This window comes from Ascoidea rubescens (assembly GCF_001661345.1).
Source record: "Ascoidea rubescens DSM 1968 unplaced genomic scaffold ASCRUscaffold_3, whole genome shotgun sequence".
Classification (NCBI taxonomy): domain Eukaryota; kingdom Fungi; phylum Ascomycota; class Saccharomycetes; order Ascoideales; family Ascoideaceae; genus Ascoidea; species Ascoidea rubescens.
In genome coordinates, this window is record NW_017962915.1 from 474311 (window position 1) to 496479 (window position 22169).

General features: G+C 33.8%; 11 protein-coding genes across 11 annotated transcripts; 3 read left to right on the plus strand and 8 right to left on the minus strand.

Moving 5' to 3' along the window:
* The first annotated feature begins 144 nt into the window (after nt 1–144).
* Nucleotides 145–2953, plus strand: RIX7 (putative AAA family ATPase RIX7). Its single transcript, XM_020189069.1, has 2 exons — nt 145–903; nt 965–2953. The coding sequence occupies exons 1-2, from the start codon at nt 366–368 to the stop codon at nt 2887–2889; spliced, it is 2463 nt and encodes an 820-aa protein (XP_020048640.1). The 5' UTR covers nt 145–365; the 3' UTR covers nt 2890–2953.
* Nucleotides 2954–3016: 63 nt separating this feature from the next.
* Nucleotides 3017–3826, minus strand: ASCRUDRAFT_6932 (uncharacterized protein; the record flags this gene model as incomplete). The annotated part of the gene is made up of 3 exons (XM_020191660.1): nt 3017–3364; nt 3466–3613; nt 3672–3826. 3 exons carry the CDS (start codon nt 3824–3826, stop codon nt 3017–3019), a joined length of 651 nt encoding a protein of 216 aa, XP_020048641.1.
* A 28-nt stretch (nt 3827–3854) lies between these two features.
* ASCRUDRAFT_69152 (uncharacterized protein) lies at nt 3855–4256 on the minus strand (the record flags this gene model as incomplete). Its single annotated transcript, XM_020191632.1, has 2 exons — nt 3855–4160; nt 4209–4256. 2 exons carry the CDS (start codon nt 4254–4256, stop codon nt 3855–3857), a joined length of 354 nt encoding a protein of 117 aa, XP_020048642.1.
* A 164-nt stretch (nt 4257–4420) lies between these two features.
* HIS5 (histidinol-phosphate transaminase) lies at nt 4421–5709 on the plus strand (the record flags this gene model as incomplete). Its single annotated transcript, XM_020194432.1, has 2 exons — nt 4421–4494; nt 4551–5709. 2 exons carry the CDS (start codon nt 4421–4423, stop codon nt 5707–5709), a joined length of 1233 nt encoding a protein of 410 aa, XP_020048643.1.
* Nucleotides 5710–5844: 135 nt separating this feature from the next.
* Nucleotides 5845–9200, minus strand: ASCRUDRAFT_74740 (glycoside hydrolase family 85 protein). The gene has a single exon (XM_020192803.1). The coding sequence runs from the start codon at nt 9174–9176 to the stop codon at nt 6075–6077; it is 3102 nt and encodes a 1033-aa protein (XP_020048644.1). The 5' UTR covers nt 9177–9200; the 3' UTR covers nt 5845–6074.
* Nucleotides 9201–9377: 177 nt separating this feature from the next.
* ASCRUDRAFT_74741 (glycosyltransferase family 15 protein) lies at nt 9378–11097 on the minus strand. The gene has a single exon (XM_020192804.1). It carries the CDS (start codon nt 11043–11045, stop codon nt 9510–9512), a length of 1536 nt encoding a protein of 511 aa, XP_020048645.1. The 5' UTR covers nt 11046–11097; the 3' UTR covers nt 9378–9509.
* Nucleotides 11098–11738: 641 nt separating this feature from the next.
* On the minus strand, nt 11739–13865 carry ASCRUDRAFT_6936 (uncharacterized protein; the record flags this gene model as incomplete). Its single annotated transcript, XM_020191663.1, has 1 exon — nt 11739–13865. One exon carries the CDS (start codon nt 13863–13865, stop codon nt 11739–11741), a length of 2127 nt encoding a protein of 708 aa, XP_020048646.1.
* A 712-nt stretch (nt 13866–14577) lies between these two features.
* On the minus strand, nt 14578–15768 carry SPT3 (transcriptional regulator SPT3). The gene has a single exon (XM_020189070.1). The coding sequence runs from the start codon at nt 15630–15632 to the stop codon at nt 14622–14624; it is 1011 nt and encodes a 336-aa protein (XP_020048647.1). The 5' UTR covers nt 15633–15768; the 3' UTR covers nt 14578–14621.
* A 156-nt stretch (nt 15769–15924) lies between these two features.
* ARP8 (Arp8p) lies at nt 15925–18327 on the minus strand (the record flags this gene model as incomplete). The annotated part of the gene is made up of 1 exon (XM_020192805.1): nt 15925–18327. A coding segment is annotated over exon 1 (1973 nt), but the record flags the coding sequence as incomplete, so codon positions are not given.
* An 825-nt stretch (nt 18328–19152) lies between these two features.
* MED7 (mediator complex subunit MED7) lies at nt 19153–19878 on the plus strand (the record flags this gene model as incomplete). Its single annotated transcript, XM_020189752.1, has 2 exons — nt 19153–19452; nt 19591–19878. Coding segments are annotated over 2 exons (588 nt in total), but the record flags the coding sequence as incomplete, so codon positions are not given.
* Nucleotides 19879–20042: 164 nt separating this feature from the next.
* Nucleotides 20043–21462, minus strand: ASCRUDRAFT_74745 (fructose-1,6-bisphosphatase). Its single transcript, XM_020192806.1, has one exon. It carries the CDS (start codon nt 21174–21176, stop codon nt 20157–20159), a length of 1020 nt encoding a protein of 339 aa, XP_020048650.1. The 5' UTR covers nt 21177–21462; the 3' UTR covers nt 20043–20156.
* Between the last annotated feature and the right edge of the window lie 707 nt (nt 21463–22169).

The following is a 22169-nucleotide window of genomic DNA, read 5'->3' on the forward strand; positions in this document are numbered from 1 at the left end:
AAAAAAAAAGAAAAACCAGCTGTGTGGGACCAAGTGCTCAGCTTCTACTCAGCCCAACGTTTAAACCAAAACTGCTTTCAAAATCTCGATAATTCGAGTGTTACTGGATTATTTGCTTGAATTCAATCCCACTGACGTAATATCCATTTCTCTGAACAAAACTTGAGGTGTAACTTACCAGTTTGTGTGAATTAAATTAATCGCTTTTGAAGCCCGCAAAGCTGGATTTTGAAATTTTTAAGCTTTGAAATTTTCAAGAAAAAAAACCTGAATCAGAAAAAAATCAGAAAATAATCAGAACATAATCATTAAAAGGAAAGCATTTCTACTGCACGAAGCTCGGTATCTTTAAGTTTTATTTTATCATGGCTAGGCCACAGAAGAACGGAAAGAAAAATTTTGTAACACAATCATTAGACAGCAAGATATCAAAGTTGGTCCATGATCTATTGAACGAAAGACCTGGAAGGTCAGTGAGAGATATCACAGTCTTTGAAACCTTGAAGTATGTTCAATCTCACGATCTCTCCTTGCAAAGAATGAAGAAAATTTTGTTGGAAAAATCAATTCAAAAAGCTTTGGTGCTAATCGAAGCTGATGAAATTGAAAATGGTTATGCTTCAAACAATAGTGTCGTGGAGATTCAAAACCGTACTGATTTGGTTGAGGTAGAAGATAGTAATGCAATGAATAACACTGTTGTGAATCTTTGGAATATTAAACCTGCTTCAAAAGCTGCTACTGCAAATGAGTCACTGAATTCAGTAACAGAATCACCTAAAAAGAAGTACAGCACTGTTGCACAAGAGGCAGTGATAAAAAACGAAGCAAAAGAAAACAAAGAAAGAACAAGAAAAAGAACTAAAGAACCTTCAATCTCGGGTCTAAATAAAAGACAAAAAGGTATGTTTTTATTTTTTCTACTGTGTTATTATTTGTGCAATTAGCTAACTAAAATCTAAAGTAGACAAAGACAGGTCTCCTCCAAATGCCTCATTATCTCAGTTAGGTGGAATGGATGAGATAATCACAGATTTATTGGAAGTAATTGGTATACCCATATTGCATCCAGAAATTTATTTATCAACAGGCGTTGAGCCCCCAAGGGGAGTTTTGCTTCATGGGCCTCCAGGTTGTGGTAAGACAACCATTGCCAACTGTCTAGCTGGGGATTTAAAAGTCCCATTTTTATCTGTGTCTGCTCCTTCTATAGTTAGTGGGATGTCAGGAGAAAGTGAAAAGAAAATAAGAGAATTGTTCGAAGAGGCTAGATCGTTAGCTCCCTGCTTGATATTTTTAGACGAAATTGATTCAATCACCCCCAAAAGAGATGGTGCTCAAAGAGAAATGGAGAAGAGAATAGTGGCTCAGTTGTTGACCTGTATTGATGAGCTATCTATGGAGAAAACAAATAATAAGCCTGTTATAATAATTGCTGCTACCAATCGTCCTGACGCTATCGATCCAGCACTAAGGCGAGCAGGTAGATTTGATAGAGAAATTTGTTTAAACGTTCCTAGTGAAGAGTCTCGGGGTTATATATTAAAATCTATAACTAAAAACTTGAAAATAAGTGGTGATTTTGATTACAAAAAACTCGCCAAAATGACTCCAGGATATGTTGGTGCAGATTTAAAAGCATTAGCTACTGCTGCCGGTTTAGCTGCTATCAAAAGGATTTTTTGTTCTTTAAGTGCAGCACAAAATGAAACAGAATCTAAAATTGAAGATGTTGAAATCATGGATATAGATGATATAAATGAGCAAAAGGAGAATAACGAAAGAAATGAAAATAAAGATCAAAATCATTTAGAAACTCAAAATATTCTAAAAGAAACCAAGAAAAAATCTTTAGATGACACTACTCAATTATCCAATATTCAGAATTTTCTACTAAAATACTCAAAGCCTCTAAAAGCACACGAATTACAAGGTCTATCTGTGGAGTTTGACGATTTTCTCACTGCATTACCAACAATTCAGCCAACAGCAAAGAGAGAAGGATTTGCTACAGTGCCTGATGTTACTTGGTCAAGTGTGGGTGCGTTATCAAAAGTACGGATTGAATTACACATGTCTATTGTACAGCCAATAAAAAGACCAGAACTATATGAAAGAGTTGGTATAACAGTACCTGGAGGTGTGCTATTATGGGGCCCACCAGGTTGTGGTAAAACATTATTAGCAAAAGCAGTTGCAAATGAGTCTCATGCCAATTTTATCTCTATAAAGGGGCCTGAGTTATTGAATAAATATGTTGGAGAATCTGAAAAGGCAGTTAGACAGGTTTTTACAAGAGCAAGAGCTTCTGTTCCTTGCATAATATTCTTTGACGAGCTAGATGCTTTGATCCCAAAAAGAGACGCTTCATTATCAGAATCGTCATCAAGAGTGGTAAACACTTTACTAACTGAATTGGATGGTTTAAACGATAGAAAAGGGATATATGTGATTGGTGCTACAAATAGACCAGATATGATTGATCCAGCAATGTTAAGACCCGGAAGATTAGATAAAACACTTTTTATTGAATTACCAAATTCTGTTGAAAGGTTTGATATTCTTAAAGCAGTAATTAGAACACATAATACTCCATTATCCAAAGATGTTGATTTGGAAAGAATTGCAAATGACGAAAGATGTAAAAATTTTTCTGGTGCAGATATTGCTGCATTGGTAAGAGAAGCAGGTATTATGACATTGAAGAAAAAATTTTACACAAATATTTCTAAAGGAGACGAAAGCATTGAAAAAGAATTATCGGATGAAGAAAATGAAATTGAGGTTACTGCCATTGATTTTGATAATGCTCTTAAAAATGTCAAGCCTTCAGTTACTGAATCAGATCGTATGAAATACAAAGAACTATCTCAGACTTTAGATAATTAAGCCAAATTATAATTATAATTAAAATTTTTTTTTCTTTTTTTTTTTCGTTTTAATGTACAATATGAACTTTTCAAAACCAGTTGAAAAATTATTTCCAAGTTTATAATTTTTCTTGGTTTAATTTATTTTAAATTTGTTTTTGTTTTTTGTCTTTTCTTGCTTCATTTTTCATATCATCCAAATATCGTTGAATGAATAGAATCAATATTCTAGTATCAACATTAATGTTGATATAAGTTAGCTCAATTTGGTTTTTGATAGGTAAAAATAATACCTCTAAAATTGTATTGATATCCAATTGGTCACTTATTTTATTAATAAATTCATTAATAGGTTTTTTTTTAGAAAGAATCTTTTCATCAAGATCATCTTTTTCAACAATAGGATTAGACAGTGGGTTTACGCATTTATTCATTACTCTCAAATAAGTTAAAATATCATCTTCAGGATGAATTGGACTAATTGTTTCAGATAACTGGTTATCAGGGGGTCGTTTGGGTTATTAATCAGCTCATTTTGGTTTAATTCAATGTTTTGTTGAGCTTTGGAATGGCTTGATGGACTGGTTAAACATACATTGGTTTTTGCTAGGATAGGCATTTTTTGATTTCTCACTTTTGTTATCTTGTAATTGTTTACATTTATAATGTTTAAAGAATTGATGGTTGATGATTTTGGATAATGTTCTTGATTGGAAATTACTGAAGACGAAACTAAAGCTTGACTATTGCCGGTCGTAAAACTGCCATCATTAGCTAAATCACTATTTCGGGGGAATCAACGTAGTTTTATTGATATTGCTATCAGCTTCAATTCTCATGATCTCACCATGCTTAATTCTTATGTTCTCGCCAGTCTCAATTGTCGTATTCTTCTTATCTGGAAAATAGTGCAAGTTAACTCTTTTCAAGCCATCTATGCCCAGAATACCACCCATTGATACCATCAGAACGATGGTATCATTATCAGAAAAATAAGGCAATAGACGAACCAACCAATTGCAATCTCCCTTTATATGTAAAATACAGGCAGTCAATATTAGAAGACTTTTTGCAAGGGAGCTTCGCTTTCTTGAGCTTCTCGTCCCAAGTTGCATCAGGATCACATACAGCCTTGATGTAGTTGAATAGAATGGTTCTGAGCTTCCCTTTCACTATCGCAACCCGAGTGATTGTAACTGGAGGAGTTGTGTTGCAGTTGTCGTTGATGTACTCAGCGATTTTCGCAGCGTCAGTTCGCTTCAAGATATACTCGTGGGTGTCCTCTACATGCTGGGCCAATCAGTCAGCAAATAAGTTCAATCTGTCTGTCGTCCACACCTGCTTTTTCTTGCGAAGACCCACCACCAGCACACTGTCTTCAGCCATGTTGAGATGAAGAAACTGCGATGGAGAGAAAAAGCTCCTCTTCTTTTCCCAAAGCGGCAGTTTTCGCTGACTCATCGAGTCGAAAAGACATAAAAAGTCGATCTGAGCTCGACCTGAGCTCGATTTGCTGTTTCTTGAGAGCCATTGTGAAGAAGTGCTTGACAATGACAGGCTTCAACTTGGAGAGATTGGTCAGACCAAACATTTGGGCTCTTGAGCCCTATCGCTGTGCCAGAGAGTAAGTGCTTGTGCCGGTGGAACTTCAGCAGAGGCAGTACTAACACACTCTTCTAGTGATTTCAAAGAAGGTATTCTTTTAGATGCCAACGAAAATGCTTATGGTCCTTCGATCGAGAACCTCAGCATTCTATCCTCCAGTTTCTCTGAGGCTGGTTACGATGTCGACATCAGCGAGTTAAACAGATACCCAGATCCTCACCAGATTTCTCTCAAGACAAAACTCTGCCAGTTCAGAAACTACGAAGGTTCGTTGCCAAACTCCTCGTTGAAATTGGAGAAGGCAGAGTACAACTCACTAAAATTGACTGCCAGCAACTTGTGTCTAGGTGTTGGTTCTGACGAAAGTATTGATGCATTGATTAGAACCATTTGCCAGCCAACTGTTAATAAACTATTGATCTGCCCTCCAACTTATGGTATGTACCACATCTGTGCCCAAGTTAATGATGTTGAAATTGTGAAAGTCCCATTGGATTTCACAACCTTCCAAATCCAGCCCGAAAGAATCATTGAAGTCATTTCAAAAGATCCTTCCATCAACATGATTTACATTACTTCGCCAGGCAACCCAACTGCTGCTTTGGTTGATTTTGATTTGGTCAAAGTACTCTTAGAATACGACGGTTGGAATGGTTTGGTTGTTCTCGATGAAGCCTATGTTGATTTTTCTAAAGTTGGATCTTCTTCCTCAATTTTGGTTAATAAATATCCAAACTTAGTAGTCTTGCAAACTTTATCTAAATCCTTTGGTTTGGCTGCTATAAGATTGGGCATAACTTTTGCTTCAAAAGAATTGGCCGGTATTTTAAATGCACTTAAAGCTCCTTATAATATCTCAACATTAACTTCAACTATTGCAAACAAGGCTTTATCTCCTGAAAGCATTAAATTAATGAGATCAAATGCTGAAATCTTAGAAAAACAAAAATACAGAGTATTGGGTGAATTGAAAAAAATCAAGGGTATTGGAAAAAATCTTGGTGGTTTAGATTCTAATTTCATATTAGTCCAAGTAATTGACAAAGATGGAAATCCAAATTCTGACCTTGCTAAACAAATCTATGAAAAATTGGCCATTGAAAATGGCGTGGTTATTAGATATCGAGGTAACGAACCAGGTTGCCCAGGTGCTTTAAGAATTACCATTGGTACTGAAGACGAAAATACTTCTCTTCTTGAAAAATTGAAAAAAGTTTTTTCTGAACTTTTATAGCTAATTTGCTTTGAATATTAATAGATCCATATCAATTTTTTTTTTTTTTGCACTTAAAATTATCATTTTAAAAATAGATTACTAGAATTCACTAAATAAAAAAAATTATTCAATTATAGTTTATTATAAATTAATTATAGTGTGGAAAAATGTAAGAAAGTTGAAAAAAAAAAAGATATGAAAAAGTGGATATTATGATAAATATGTGTGTGCAACCGTAAGATGAATAAACCAGTATTGTCGTTAATTGACTTCCTTAATAAAAAAACACCAATGAAAAACCAAATTCTGTAAGTCGAATTTAAAGTAAAAAAATAAAATAATAAAAAATGAAATATAAAGTGTTAAACTGAAATAAAAGCCAGTTATAATGTTACTGGAATATCAATCCCTTCAATTATATCACCAGTAAAACTAACAACATCAACTCTGACGTTAATTTTATTCTTATTCTTCAAAATATCTTCAGACCCAGATATAAACCAAGAATTAGTAAATGCAATACCCACAAATACGCTATCTATAAACACATTCCAGTGAGAAATTAATGGTGCACAATCTACAGTTTCTTCCCATTTAATAATATATTTATGGTAGTTCTTAGTACCATGTCCTAAACCACCACCGGCTCCAGATAGTGACATGAATGATGTGGCTAAATTAGTAATTGGTTTAATTGTCGACAAAACAGATTTTGGCACTGAATATTTATTAACTTCCAATAAATTGCTAATTGGCTTGATAAGTTTAGTTTGAGGATCATTCTCTATATCTAAAGTTTGAATTGATATATCACCTATTAACAATTCAACATAGTTATTTGGATCTGTGTTTTTGGGAATAATAACCCATTCATCAAGACTATTACTATCGGAATTGTTCAATGAAGGGAGATTGAAAAGAACATTATTATTATTGTTGTTGTTATTATTATTTGCTCCTAATAATGCAGTTGATTCGTTAACATTTACATTATTATTATTATTATTATTATTATTATTACTATCGTTATTAATCATATTATTTTTAATTATATTATTGTCAATATTGCTATTAATTTCTGATGATGTAGGTTCAACCAGATAAACATTTGAAAATAATTTTGGAAAATTTTTTTGTTCCAGTTTTAATCTTAATTGATCATTTGTAATCCAATTAATATTAATTTTTTCTAAAACACAGTACTCATTTTTATATCTTGAGGGAGTTTTGATAACTTTTTCAATAGTATGCCAGCCATTTATATCACTGTCCAAAAACTTCTTTGAGGGAACATCTAAAGAAATGGCGATTATTCCCTGAAAGACTTTGGTTTTATTTTTTCTTCTTCTTTCAATATAGTAATTTATTTCTAACTGGAAAAACCCATCCATTTCATCGAAATCCTCGTCCGAGTTATCATCAGTGAAACTTATAACAGATTCATCTAGAAGTTTTTCACCTTCGATCATTGAAATTTTTTTGATATTACTATTATTTTTAAAATCATCATTTGGATCCTTTTTAATATTGTTTAATTTGTAATTAATTTTGAATTTAATATTTTTATTTAAACAATCATTGTTAAAATTAAATAAATTTTTCTTATAATAGTTTGAATCATTTTGGTCTAATAATAAAGAATTGTTTTTAACGATTTTTAAACATGAACCACCATTAAAAGAATCTAAATAGTTTAAAGAGATTTTTAGAAAATCATAATCTGGGATTTTATTTGTATAATTATTTTGATAGGATACAATTAAGGGAATTTCAAATTGATAACTATTGTTAACCCAAAAGTCATTAAAATGTGATTTACCATTAATATTGAAAAAATTTCCCTGACCATTAGAAAAATTCGTATAGAAGATAAAGTCGCTTTTGTTATTGATACCTTTGAGGTTTTCATGAAGCGTATTGTTTAAGGAGTAGTCATGATAAAAGGGATAATAGCAAGTAGAAGTATAAGATGAGATAAAAGTTGATATTGTATCAACATTCAAACCATTATCGATCCAGAATTTTCTATCATTTTGTATGAAATTTTCATGGCCCAAATATTCATAAACCCAAGCTGGAGCAAATAAAGCAACATTTGATTCATAAGCAGTACAATAGTTGATTGCCTTTGGGGTGTCATAGCCACCATCAGATAATTGGGAACCTCTGCCCCAGACATCGATACCGACATAGAGAGAGTTATTAATACCATATAACCCAGCTATCGCTATGTTTTTTTTCAAATTATCTTCATTCCACCAATAATTAGTGAAAAAGAAATCTGAATTTTTAAATAATTCATAATTATCAACGGATAAACCATTTTCATATTTGACTTTATTAATTGAAGGAACAAGGGAATCGTACCAAATGATTTTTGAATTTTTAATGTTTAAATGTAGATTTGATTTTAATGCTTCAATAAAGGATATTAAGTTATTCGATAAATCAAAATTTGAAAAATGGGTTTCAATGTTCAATAAAAAGCCATCAAAACTATAATATTTGCATAAATCAGTAAGAATATCGACAAAGATGAATTTATTATTAGTTGGGTTAATAGATAATAAAGAGTCTAATTTCTTTATGACTTCTATAGAATTTCCTTCGAATATTATCGTACCTAAACAGGGGATACCAAATTTATGACAGTTATTGATCCAAGATACCGGAGGAATTGTAATTAAATTATGAGAAAAATAAGTGAACATTTCAACAAGTTGTGGAAACTGTAAGAAAAAATGAGTGCCATTTAAATGAGGAAAATAACCTTGTGGGTTCATGTCTTCGTAATTTTGATAATTACCGTTAAAATCATGACAAACCAAAAGATTAATCTTTGAAGAATTTGATATGTTTTTGAATCTTTTAAAAGAATGATGAGTTTTGAATTTAGGAATTCTAAATGAATCAAATGATTGATGGATATTTAAATTCGGAGGAGACGAAAATGAGGAGGAAGAGTTTTTATGGGTTTGGTTCCACCACAGTTTCAATTGGTCGAGAGAAGTAAAATATAAACTATTTAGTGAATTGTTGTGCAAATAAGGATTTGAAGAGGAGTTAGTCAAAGTGTAATTGTTATATTGAATACCATTTTTAGATGATGTATGAAACGATTTGTAGTAGTCTTTGTATTTTACTAGTTCGTTATTGGTGATATTATTGGTGATGGGGTTGTTATTGTTAGGATTACTATTGTTAGGATTATTATTGTTAGGATTATTGTTGTTAGTAGCCTTATCAGTGCTGTTGTTGGTAATTTCTAGGCCAGAAAGAGACTCATTTATGGTATAGATATCAGCTTTGTTGGCAGCAAAATCAGCAGCGGTGGAAGGGTCTTTATTGGCAGCAGAATCAAGAGGGCTGTTGGTGGCAAGCGAGTGAAGGGACTCGTTAGACAAGATTGACTCGTTGGAGGACCTGTTCTTTTTTGTCCTTGAACGCTTTCTGTTGAGATGAGCATAAGATTTATAGCCTAGCATGGGGATAGTACTGGTGGGAGATTGGAAGCACAAGCATCTGTTGGAGCAGCTTCAGCTTCTTCCTTTGATTCTTATCTCGTTCCGATAAGCATTTAAAAGAACCAGAGAAACGGATCTTCACGTGATTATGATTATGTGCACGTTGGAGACCACCGAAACGGATTTGCTTCGAAGATAAGACGGCTGGATCGAGACAGCCGGATCGGAGTTTTCTTGGAGAGAAAAAGAGAAAATCTATAGTAAAATAGTGAGAAACAGTGAAATAAATTGTGTTCTAGTTATTCAGTCTGCATTCTATGCTTTCTATGAAATTGTGGTTGAGTGGCATTGATTTTAGGCTTGCACATTGACACCGATATCCAACCGAGGTGGAGAATCGATTTTAATCACTTCTTCTGGTTGTGTATTATCAGCTCCAGCTGCAGCTCCAGCTTCAGTTCTACCTCCAGTGCTGGCTCCAGTATCAGGCTTTCCTACTGCCTGAACTGGATCAACTTGTGTCTGTCCTTCAGCATTGGGCTGTCCTTCAATATGCACTTCTTCAATGACAGACTCGCTGATTCTATTGAAATAATTGAATTTATGTGATTTTAATCTTTGTTTTGTTGGTCCATTGGGTTTCTCCAAACCATTCAATTCAAAATATAATGGGATACAACTAATTTGGCTCCAGTTGTAATCTCGTTTACCATCACAATCACATCTTCTTTTAAGTCTCTCTTCAAATGATCTTGGACATTGCCCATTTGGTGGGTGATAGTAGCCAAAATTATCAAAATAATGCAACTTATCTTTGTTTAAAAAAATAGATACAGCCATTGAATGAATGGGTGCATCTCCCCATCTTTCATAAAAGAAGCCTCCGGATTTATCTATAAATTCAAAAAATTTCGAGTAGGCTTCTTCCCTATAAAAATCCATATCAGCAATCTCAAAATTTGACCAAAAATGGCACATATTAAACGTTTCTCCATTATCATCTGTTAAAAACTCAAAATTATTGTTATCGGCCACATATTCAGGATATTGACTTGTAAAATTCAAAACTGTTGACCATAAATTTCGCACTGTTGTATGCAACTCATACGGGGCCATTGTGAAGCCATATGTTTTATTATTATCATTCATATATTTAAATGGATCATAATTGATATCACATCTAAAATTAACATCTGGCTCCACTCTCCAGTAATATTTATAGTTTAATAATTCTGGCAATCTATAAAAAAACCCAGAATTAAATCTACACATATGACGATAACTTTCAAGGTGTCCATATTTAATCTTTAGTTTTTTCATTTTGGCTCGAACTTTTCTAGCCTTTAACTGGTCAATCCATTCAGGATAAGACCAGTATTCATTTGGAATTTTAATAAATTTGGAGTTGCCACTGACAAGATTTGAAACTTTTATTTTAAAATCATTCGAAAATTCTTGATTGTTTGCAAAAATCCAGTCATAATGATAGTTTTTATTGAATCTATCTTCAACATTCCGAATCGCAGTTAAAATACCATATAAATCTTCGTCTCGTACTAATGTGAATAATGTAGCATTTTGTTTTTTATAATTGGAAATACGAGACCTTACGTCAAAATCATAACTATTAATGGGATTTAAAACATCAATATTAACAATATTTTTTCCAAAGTTTTCAGTATCATCAGCCACTTGAAATTTATTGTCAATATTACCAGTATTACCAGTATTTTCTGAATTATAAGCATTTGGTTGAATACCTGAATTTTGTGAATTTCTCAAAAACTCAAAATCCACTTCATCGTTTGGACTGTTATCATCAGAAATGATAGAGTTGTTGTTTAGATTAACACCATTTTGTGAAGTTGTATTCAAAGACGAGTACAACATAAAAGAGAGAAACGTTATGAGTAGTATGAAAACCACCCGACGATAGTTCTTTAGCAACTTGAAGCCTAGGGATCTGTGATGATAGTAATTTCTGTTCTGTATCATCTTAAACAGCCAGTATCATGAACCCATTCATCAAACCATGGAGGAAAAGTAATAGAAAGATCTAAAGACTTGATCGGATTAAGCCCAAAAGTGCCAAATTTACACTAAATTTATACTGGGCTTAAGCAGTTTATGGCATGAGCCTGCATGATATTGCAGCTACAAAGAGCCCTAAAGAGAAGCCCTAAAGAGAAGTCTTGAAGAGCCTTAAAGAAGATAACAAGAATTGTGAAAGTTATGGGAGTTACAAGCTGTGGAAGTTATGAAGGGCTGTGAAATTAATTTTAAATTATAGAATAAAACAGAAATAAAGTTAGGAAAAAAAAAGAAATGTAAGTATCGATGAGCATCAACGTCCCCCAAGCGAAAAAAACACTCCGAAAAAAATAGGATAGAATAAGACAAGACAATAAAAGAAATAAAGAAGATAAAATGACAAAGTGAAATAAAAGAAGAGAAAAGAAAAGAAAAGAAAAAAAAAGAAAAAGAAATTTAGAGAATTACAAAGATGAAAGAAATTTATAAATAAAAAAAACTAAATTATAATAGCCACAGTAAAATCACTATAATACATAGATGATATTATAATTACCATTCGAGCTTTTCAGCCCATTGAACTTTTTTCTTGCTATTAATTGACGACGCAAAACTAGTGATACTAAAATTGTCATTATAGTTATAATATGTTGATGAAGAGCCAATTGAATTGCTTTGACTATTCATTGGTTGGCTTTGAACCATTTCCAAATGTTTTTTTAAAGCACCTGCAGAATAGACTCCCATTAATTTTTCTTCTGTATTTAAACTAATGTCGCTAATAAAACTCGAGGTTGATATGTTGTTATCTAAATTGAATTCAATATTACTGTTAGAACTTAGTTCATTATCAATTGAGTTTTGTGAAATATTTTCATTGATTGGTAATTTAACTTCATAAGCTTTGATGACAGCAGCTTTTTCTTTTCTTTTATGGGAAGTTCCTCTTTTCTTTTTTTTATGTCTTTTGTTATTTTTTTTTCGTCTTGAAGAAGAGGAGGAGGAATCACCAGCAGGGATGGTGACGATTTCTTCAGTTGAGTCAGGTAGGGGGATTCCCTCGCAATTTTTTGAGTTTAGTTCCGTTGCATATTTTGTGGCTAAAGCCAAACCGCCATTTTTAGCGGAAACGACTAAATTTAAAATTTTTTCATCAATAATTTTTTTGCTTTTGATTGATGGTTTAATTGGTTTAGCAGCGAATTTATGAGGAGAAAAGATCCTGCCCGGGGATTTGATTAGATCATCATTAAAGGATGTGTTGTTATTTATTTGATCATTATTGTTGTCAATGAAGTGATAATTATGATTAAAATCGTTATAATCGCTGTCGTAACCGTTATCAGGATCTGGATGGTTGATTAGAGACAAGTTGTCACTTGAAGTGTTGTCCATTGAGTAGACAAATTGGTAATTTTGGAGACTATTAGTTCTTTGTAGTTTTGAGTAGGAAGAAAGGCTAGCCAAGGGAGATTCGTCTATATTGTCGTACTTTTGATCATACTTTTGATCGTACTTGTCATCATAATTATCATAGTTATGATTATGGTTATGATTATTTGATGAGGAAAGAACTTCTTCTTCTATGTCATTGTAAGATAAAGTTTCAAATTCGTCATCAAAATCCAAGTTGAATTCATTATCGATATCAGTATCAGTATCAGTATCAGTATCAGTATCAGAATCGTAGTAGGAATCAGAATCAGAGTCTGAGTATGAGTTTAAGTTTTGATTTGGTTCTAGATTTGCATTTTGATTCAAGTTGAAATCTTTGTTAAAGTCGAAATCGTTGTTTGAGTATTTGAAACCATATTTGTAATCAAAAATTTCGTTATCGTTGTTATTATCTTTATTAATGTTATCTTTATTAATGTTATCCTTAGTAGTAGTAGTGGTAGTAATAGTATTGATATTGTTAATATTTTTTTTTGAAGAAATATCTTTCTTATAGTTTAAATTTGTAGAGTAATTGAAGTTTTGGATTAAATCGTCAATTTGATCAATAGTTTGACTATTTTGTCTTGAATGAGAGCGGATGATTCTTCTTTTATTGTTTGAGATATTGTTTGGGTTATTTGAAGGAGAAACAAGATTGAAATTGGAAAAGGGGGAAGGAGAAGGAGACGATGAGAAAGAGGAGGAAGAGAAGGAGAGTGCAGGAGAAGGGGAAAGAGAAGAGGATGGAGAGAGTGATTTTGGATTGGAATTGGGATTGGGCGAGCTTGAAGATATTGATGGTGAGGATTTATGAGATTGAATATTTTTCAATACTGAATCTTGATTGAAAGTTATAATGTAATCGTTGTAATAAGGGTTATTTTCAAAGGGCTTGAATTCTTTGAAGTTGTTTTCCAAGGTTAAAGTTTCATCAAAATCGCTTTCATTATTAAGATTTTGATTAATTTGGCCATGGTTATAAGTGTGTTTGTGATTATGGGGAGAGTGGTGGTTTATGGGAGGGAGGAGAGATGAGATTTTGTCATCATTAGAATGGGAAGAGTCATTTGGGTTGTAGTTTAGTTTTAGACTTAGGTGATCGTTTGAAGTGTTATCATGGATGTGGTTATGGGTATGATTATGAATTGAGGTGTAGTTGATGTTGAAATTGAGTTTTTTGTTATCGCTAGTAGGATCAGGATTATCAAGGTTAGTTAGAATGGAAGTGGAGGTTGAGGACATTTGTTAGTAAGATAAATTTCAGGAAAGAGTGAATTAAAAAAGATAGAATAAGTTAAATTAAAGAATGAATGGCTGAATAGGGAGTAAAAGTTAAATAAGTAAACCAGAGTGAAAAAACCAGTATTTCCAAATAATGTAGTTTGAGTAAGTTTTTATTTCCTTAGTAAAAAAAATAATTTTTTTAATCGTTTTGATTTTTTTAGATTTTTTTAGATTTTTTTGGGGTTAGAAATTCTGCCGTAAAGATTTAGAAGAATCCTGAATAGAAATCAGATACAATAGGTGATTCTGATGAGATGAGTAGAATATTGAATTAAAAGAGTCCAAATAAACCAGAATAATCCAAAGATAAAAAAACAAAAGAATGAAAGAAAACTGAGGTGCTGAAATGAATGAAGTGAAATAAGGTGAATGAGCGAATGGATGCCAACGAAAGATTGGTGGTTTTTGTATCTCTGTTCTCAGAAGCTGTTTCTTCTGGTGCTGTTTCTGATGCTGTTTCTGCTGCGTCTGCCTCTTCCCCCTTCCTTTCTTATACCGCCGCGCTGTTCCTCCGTCCAGCTCAAAAGCGCGCCCCACCATTGGATGCCGCTCTGTTTGTTTATTGCCTAAAACGCGTGCCGGGCACTTCAGTCCCGGTCCCCTGGCTCGTGCAAGACCCTGCATAATAGTGTGCAGTTGTGTTATATGATGTAGAGTTAAGCTTTTCAGCATGTGCAGCCAAAACAACCAGCTGACTCAGCGCTGACCAAACGATTAGATAATCTGCGTCCGCGCGAAGAGCTTGCCGCCGCGGTGGTTTAGCAACGCTCGATGGCGATGCGACACCTGCTGGAGCCGGCGCCACGCCTCCTCGATGTGCCCGGGCTGCAACGCCTGCGCGGCCTCTTCAGGCCCATCAAAAAGGTACCGCCTTCGCTTGCGTCCGCCCGCGCTGGCCTCCGTGCGCTGCTGGTCTTTGCGCAACGACTCTTCGTGGCTCTTCACCTCCAACGCCTCTTCCGTCAACGAGCACACGATCTCAAACGTCAAAAACCCCAAGATGTCGATTACATCGTCCGATGGCTTCGTCTCCAAAATGTAGCTCGTTCCGCACCAGTCCTTAAACCGCTTCGCCTTTCGGAATGTGAACGACGCCTGCCGGCACTCCGACCAGTGCACGTACTCGTCCTTCGTCATGCCCTTCGTCCTCTCGTCTGCCTGCTTCAACCTCTTCAACGACGCAATGATCGCCTTCTTCTCGTCGTCGTCCACCAAATCATCGTCTTCGTTGTTCTCCAAGGGCTGCTCGCTGAACATGAAGGGCAACTCCCATGGCAACCGGATTTTCGACTTCTTTAACTTCATGATGTTTCCTCCATTGTTTGCACCAACACTGCTGCCGTTGCTGCCACCATTGAGTAGCATTCCACCCTTGGTGCCTCCTCCTGGGCCTCCTCCATGCTCGTCGATCAAATCTGCGCTGGGATCCACACCTCCATTTTCCTGATCTTTGGCGTTTTTTCGCACGTCCTTCCATGACAAATACGTTCGTAGTCGATTCACCTTTGCCTTGTCGTGGCGAATCAAAAAGATAACATCCTCTGGCGCAATGCTCTTTGTGTTTCTAGCATACGCTGTTCTGCTTGCCTGTAGCAATATCTCAACAACCTGTCCTCGCACAATGTCCTCAATGATCGATGTAGTCTCTATCGGCGGCTCGTTGGTTTCTCCACTCACAAACATCATTTGCTGGATTTCTATTTTATACTTGTATTTATCCGCCATTTTCAGTCTTTATAGTATTCTTCTCTTGTCTATTTTCTATTGTTTCTTATTATTTCCTATTGTTTCTTGTTCTTTTATATCAATTTTGTCATTCTTCGATCTCACAGTTATAGCAATAAGTACCACTGATTCATTTTCCTGTCACTAATCTCTGCTTCCATCCATCGCTCCCTTACAAAACAATACTTTTCATTAAATTTCCATCAATCACCTATACTAATCTCCCCGTATAATCGCAACTCACTCAAAGCTCACTTCAAACCTACTCTAAATTGTGCTACAAAATCAATTTCAATTTCAATTTCAATTTCAATTTCAATTCATTATCCATAGAATAAATCAAACTATTTATCACTAATAATTAAATAAAACTTTGTAATTCAATGCTCGACTTCCTAGTAAATCCCAATCTCTTCGATTAATCCACAACTCTTGAACTATCTTTAACCTAGCCAAAACACTCGCGCCTTTCCAACTCAACACCTCTGGTCTACTAACTGATATAACATCAACTCCCATATTGCTTCCTCCAACATTATTATCAATTAGTTTATCTAAATTATCATAAATCACATCTTTTAATAACTTTTCAATCTCTTCAATTGTTAGATTACTATCTTCATCATTATTATGTCCATTCCAATTATCACTATTGCTTTCACTGTTTTTTTTCTTCCTTCTTTTATCAATAACCTCTTGCTGTTTTCTCTCAAATTCCCTATTAATAGCCAACAATATCCCATTCAAATTACTTAATGACAACGTAATAGGCCTGCAAATATTGATTCGATCCTTCAAAATAAAATCCAACGCTGGAATCTTAGATCCTCCTCCAACAATTAACAAACTCTCATAGAAATTCTTGGCTTTATTGAAATCAGTCTTGATGGCATTAGTTATACTCTCAATTATAGCCAAATCCAATTCCATATCATTAATAACCTCTTCTTCCCCAAAATTTAATATAAAATTGGGATTGTTTAAATTATTAGAATTAATTTCATCGTCCTTCAACATTATCAATCTCTTGATAATATCATAATCATTATATTTGGTAATTATATCCTCATTAACTAAATTCTTTTGTGACAACGAACTGGGGTTGTTATTCACCCCATTATACGTATCCTTGGATTTAGTTAATAGCCTGCCATCAAACTTGTGAATATCTCTTTTTTCAACATTCTTAATCTGAAATAACTTGGGGAAAAATAGCCCCATTGGTGCTAGCATAACTTCATCAAATACTCGGAAATTAAACTCCTCAGTCACTTTATTAGGCGACCTCCTAATAAATTTGTACAATTGAATAGCAATATCTGCATCCTGAAATGTTATAAATTTCTCTTTCAACTCATTTGCAAACTTCCATTCATAATGATTGTTCAAATTAATATCTTGAATTGGTATCTTGCTTTGTAATAACAATTTAATAAAGGCTTTGGTTATATCGTCTCCTCCATAATCCAACTTAATCCTCGAATCATTTATTATCATTCCCTCGTCAACACACGAAATTTTAATACTCTGTGCTCCAATATCAACAACACATGCTGATGAAACTCCTGCTCCAAAGGTGGCCGCAATAGATTCTTGCGTGATAGCAACAGCAATAAAATCTAATTGTAAAATTATTTCAATCCATCGTTCAACATACGCTTTATCATATAAATCTGGTATAATTAATACAACATTGTATTGTTTTAACTGACTTCTACCAATATCAAATTCTTTTTCTAAAAATTTGGTTATAATAACTTGTAAATCACCAATAATCTCTTGTGGACTCTTATAATCTTTAGGATTTTCATTAAATTTCCCATTCATTATAGGCTTTCTTAATTTATATTTAAATTCATTTGCTAATTTAAATGCTTCCTCTCCAATTATATACCTTTCATTTCTAGCTTCCAACTCTTTAAACAATTCACTGTCCTCATGAACCCAATCAATTTTATGTGGATCATTAATATCAAGAATTTTTTCACTTTGAGATTTTTTATTAAAATTGACAACTGTCTCATGCGAATTTGGTATGATTTTTCTTTTATAATACTTCATTCTTTCTTTAAAATTTTTAAATATAATCTTTTTGGCATCATTAAATTCGCTATTAAAGAAAACTTCTTCGTTATCGTTATTCGAATTATTGGTCTTAATTGTTTCTCTTTGTGGCGAAATATTTTCCTTTAAATAATCTTTAGTCTCCTCAGGTGAAAAATTTGGTACAGCAATCACATTTGGAATTGATTTAGGGAAAACATCTGTAGCCAATCCAATTTTAATAGATGATGAACCAGGATGAATTACAATGGTTTTTGAACCTGCAGGAAAATTATCTGCTTGATCCTCATCCTCATTATTTTCATCCTCCTCATTATTTATAGTCTCTGCTATCTTTTCTTTTTCCTTTTCAAGTTGTAATAACTTCTCCTTATCAGCCTTTGATTTTCTGCCTCTTTTAATCGTATACAACTCTTTTCTATCCCTTAAAAACGTAATTTGATCGTCCTTTTTCAAATAATCTGTATAATAGTTTTTCTGATTTAAGACATTAATCTGTTGAAATAAAGAAAATTTAAGATTATTCTCAACTCTTTCAATTCCAGACTGTTTGATAATATTAGCCATTGATTCAGCTGCTTTAATTCTACCTTGCTTTCTTCTTTCTAAAATCTCCTCGGAAACCTTTTTCCCAGCTAAGGGATTCTTCTTCACTTTTTTTTTAGTGTCTGTATTTGTATCAGTTTCATTGTCAGATCTTACTCTCGTAGCCCTGCCACTGCTATTAGCACTGATGTTTGTCATCTTGGAGGGGGTGGGAGTGGATTGTTTAGAACTATTTTCAGTATCATTAGCAGCAAAGGGTGTTGATTGCTTTGGTATTTTTAGTTTGATTTTTTGAACAGAGCCATCCAATGCAAGAGGTAAAGGCAACGTTTCTTTATTTTGTTCAGCATCAGACAATGAATCAGCCATAGTGAAATTCTAATTGAAATATTAAAAAATAAATATTGTGGGATATCTTTACAGATTTTTTTTGTTTTCCTATATTGTTGTCAAAATTCTTTGAGAAAGTTTTAAATTCTTACTATTATATCTTAGAATCTACCTTGATTTGATAAAGCAACATATTAAAATTTTAATAATTTTTCTGAGTTTCTTTCCATGATTCAATCTTCAACTCATTCTCGCTTTGATATTAAAAAAATTACTATCTTAGAAAAAGATGAAATTCTAAATGAAAAATCAGAACTTTCCCAAATATGTTCGGCTTCCACAGGGCTTGAGCATACTGAAGAAACCGATTATGAATTAGTCAATACAATAAGAATCTCGTAAATACAGGTGCAATGCGTGACCTTGGAGAAAAACAGATCAGCTGTGGTTTCTGTGGGAGAGCAAAAGAAACACATTTGAGGTGGAATTCAGCAAGAGCAGTTGATGTTGAGAGAAACAGTTGTTGGAAAGAGCCATCAATTAGTCGAGTGTTGTGAAGAGAGCGTTGGAAATGGCAGAGGAGTCTGATTTGGCAGCTTTGTATCCACCACCACCACCATACTACAAGTTTTTCACGGCTGAGAACATTGATAAGGCCAAAATATGGTTGAAGGAGAATGAAGATAGTTACAATGATGATAATGATGAAACAAATTACCCCAAGGAAGAATTCAGGTTCTTGATACCTCCAAAGAAACCTACGGGACCACACTATCGATGTTTCGGTAATATATGGCCATTTGATGACAAGATACCCACTTTGAAAGAGCAAAATATCCCCCAGCTATATCAGGACATAACTTCATCACAGCATGGTCAAGTTAATGGATCCAACGATTCTAATGATTTGGAAGCTGAGAAGAAAAAAAGGGTACATGAAGATAAAAACAATGCTAATACACATGGCGAAATTGATAGAGCTAATGATAGCCCCAATAAGAGTTTGAAAAGTGGAAAGGATCCCACGCAAGTTGAATTGGAAAAATTGACCAAATCATTGTTAGTTGTGTTTCTTGAGATAATTGGTATAATTTCAATAAATCCCAATGTTTACCAAGAGAATCTTGAGAGATTACGGATAATATTAATAAATATACACCATTTATTAAACGAATATAGGCCTCATCAATCTCGAGATACGTTAAAATTATTATTGGAAAAACAAATTGATATTAAGAATAGAGAGATCATGAAGATTGACAATGATTGTAAAGTGGTAAAAGATAAAATATTCAAAATTGTTGAAAATATCAATAATCTTAATAAAAATCAAGATAGTAATACTAATAATATTAATAATGATAATGATATTGAAAAGGAAATCCAAATAAAGGAAAGTAAATTATCAAACGAATCAATAATAAAGGATATATTAAAAGATCTAGAAAATTCTTGATAATATATATATAAAAGAAGAAATATATAATATAATATAAATATTTGATAGTTACGGATAATTATGAATAACTGTGGATGAATAGTCATAAAAATGATAAAAATGATAAGAAATCACAATGATAATTTTTAAACTTTACCAGTAAAAGTTAAAAATTTATCAACTTCATCCTTACTACCTAACCAAATTCCACTTCTCTCATGGATTTCTTTTGGAGATAAATCTAATATTCGTTTACCTTCATCGTTAACAGCCTTACCGCCGGCTTGTTCTAATAATAAAGCCATTGGGAAACATTCATATAGCACTCTTAGTTTACCGGATTTGCCCTTTACGGGATAAGCAAATAAACCACCATATAATAGCGTTCTGTGAACATCAGCAACCATTGAACCAATATAACGAGCAGAGTATGGTTTACCAGTTTCCTTTTGAGTTTGTTTTAAAGAATCAATAAATTTTTTAATTATAGGTGGCCAATAGGCAGCATTACCTTCATTGATGGAATATATTGTTCTTGATGAAGGTATTTTCAAGTTGGCGTGGGTCAAGATAAACTCACCCAATTGAGTATCTAAAGTGAAGCCATTAACGCCATTACCAGTGGTTAACATCAAATGAGCAGAAGCACCATACATTGTATAGCCGGCAGCAACCATTTCAGTACCAGGTCTGAGAACATCTTTAATTGAGCCCTTTGAACCAGGCAACAATTTATAGACACCGAAAATGGTACCGACGGAGACACCTGCGTCAATGTTAGAAGACCCATCAATAGGATCACAGCAAACAGCATAATTTCCTGGACCATCAAAAATGATTAAATCTTCCTGTTCTTCAGAGACTAAAACCTTGACGTTACCACTTGCTTTCATTGCGTTGATAAAAATCTCATCACCAATAACATCTAATTTTTTTTGATCATCACCAGTGGAATTGGATGCACCAGCCAAACCGATTAAATTGACCAATTCAGCTCTTCTAATGGTGTGAGCAATGAATTTGAAGGCAAACTGCAAAGAATTCAACAATAGAGTAAGCTCACCAGTAGCTTGTTTTGCAGTGGCGGCTTGCTGTTGCAAAATGAATCTTGTTAATGTAACAATATCAGTGTTGACATTATTGTCTTTTGCTAAAGAGGAACTCATAATTGACAGTGAGAAATTGCGATACAGCTAGGAGAAGAGAAGAAACTCAAGAAGAATTTATAACAAATTTATAACAAATTTATAACAAATCGCAAGGAAATCACAAGCAAGTTGCAGAGAAATTGGAAGATATTGGCAAATTGTTAATAAACAGATACAAGAAAGATAACAACAATGTTGCAAACTCATCGCTTAAATAATTAGTGAGACCCTCAATTGATGCCTGTAACCGATAAAGAAAGTCACCCTGGAGCTTTTTAATAAAGACAAGAACATGATTTGTCGAAACCAAAATACCTAACAGTACTTTATTCATCAAACACAAAAGATTAAAAGCAGCTTCACTTTTGATGTCAAAATCTCGGTGCTCGCGTGAAAGCACCGCGCAAAGTCCGCGACGGGCAATTTCCAACGGGTAACACCATCCCGGGACAATTATGTAAGAAAATTATAACCGCTACGGTGGGTTAAGTTGCACGCGTTTACATGTATTAATGTGCACACATGCACAGTCAGGTGCATATAGCATGTTTGTGTATTGAAAACAGAAAACAAAAAGATACAAATGAGGTTGAGAGAATTGAATAGTTCTTCGTCTCCTCTAGAATATCCATCCGAGATACCTGTTGTATGCCCAGCTCCAGTCCTTTTTGTTCCCTCTTGCAATTCGCTTAACTTCTCTCTCCCTGTCGTGTTCTTCTTGCTCTCTGAGGATAACATCTCTATAGGTATGTAAGTCTGCTTCCTCTGGCTTTACCATCTTGGATTTCATAAAGAACTTGTAACCGAAAATGCAAATCAAATACACAGGGATGCCAATATATCCAGTGATAAATGTCTTGTAATCAAATTTTCCAAATAAAAACACAGTAAAGTTTTTGATTAATGCAATTACAACTGTGAAAAATAGTGAAATGTAATCTGCCCAGGGCTGGAATGGGGCTTTGTAAAGTAAAGAATCTCTTGAAATACCTTGTGCCTTTAGTGCTCTCA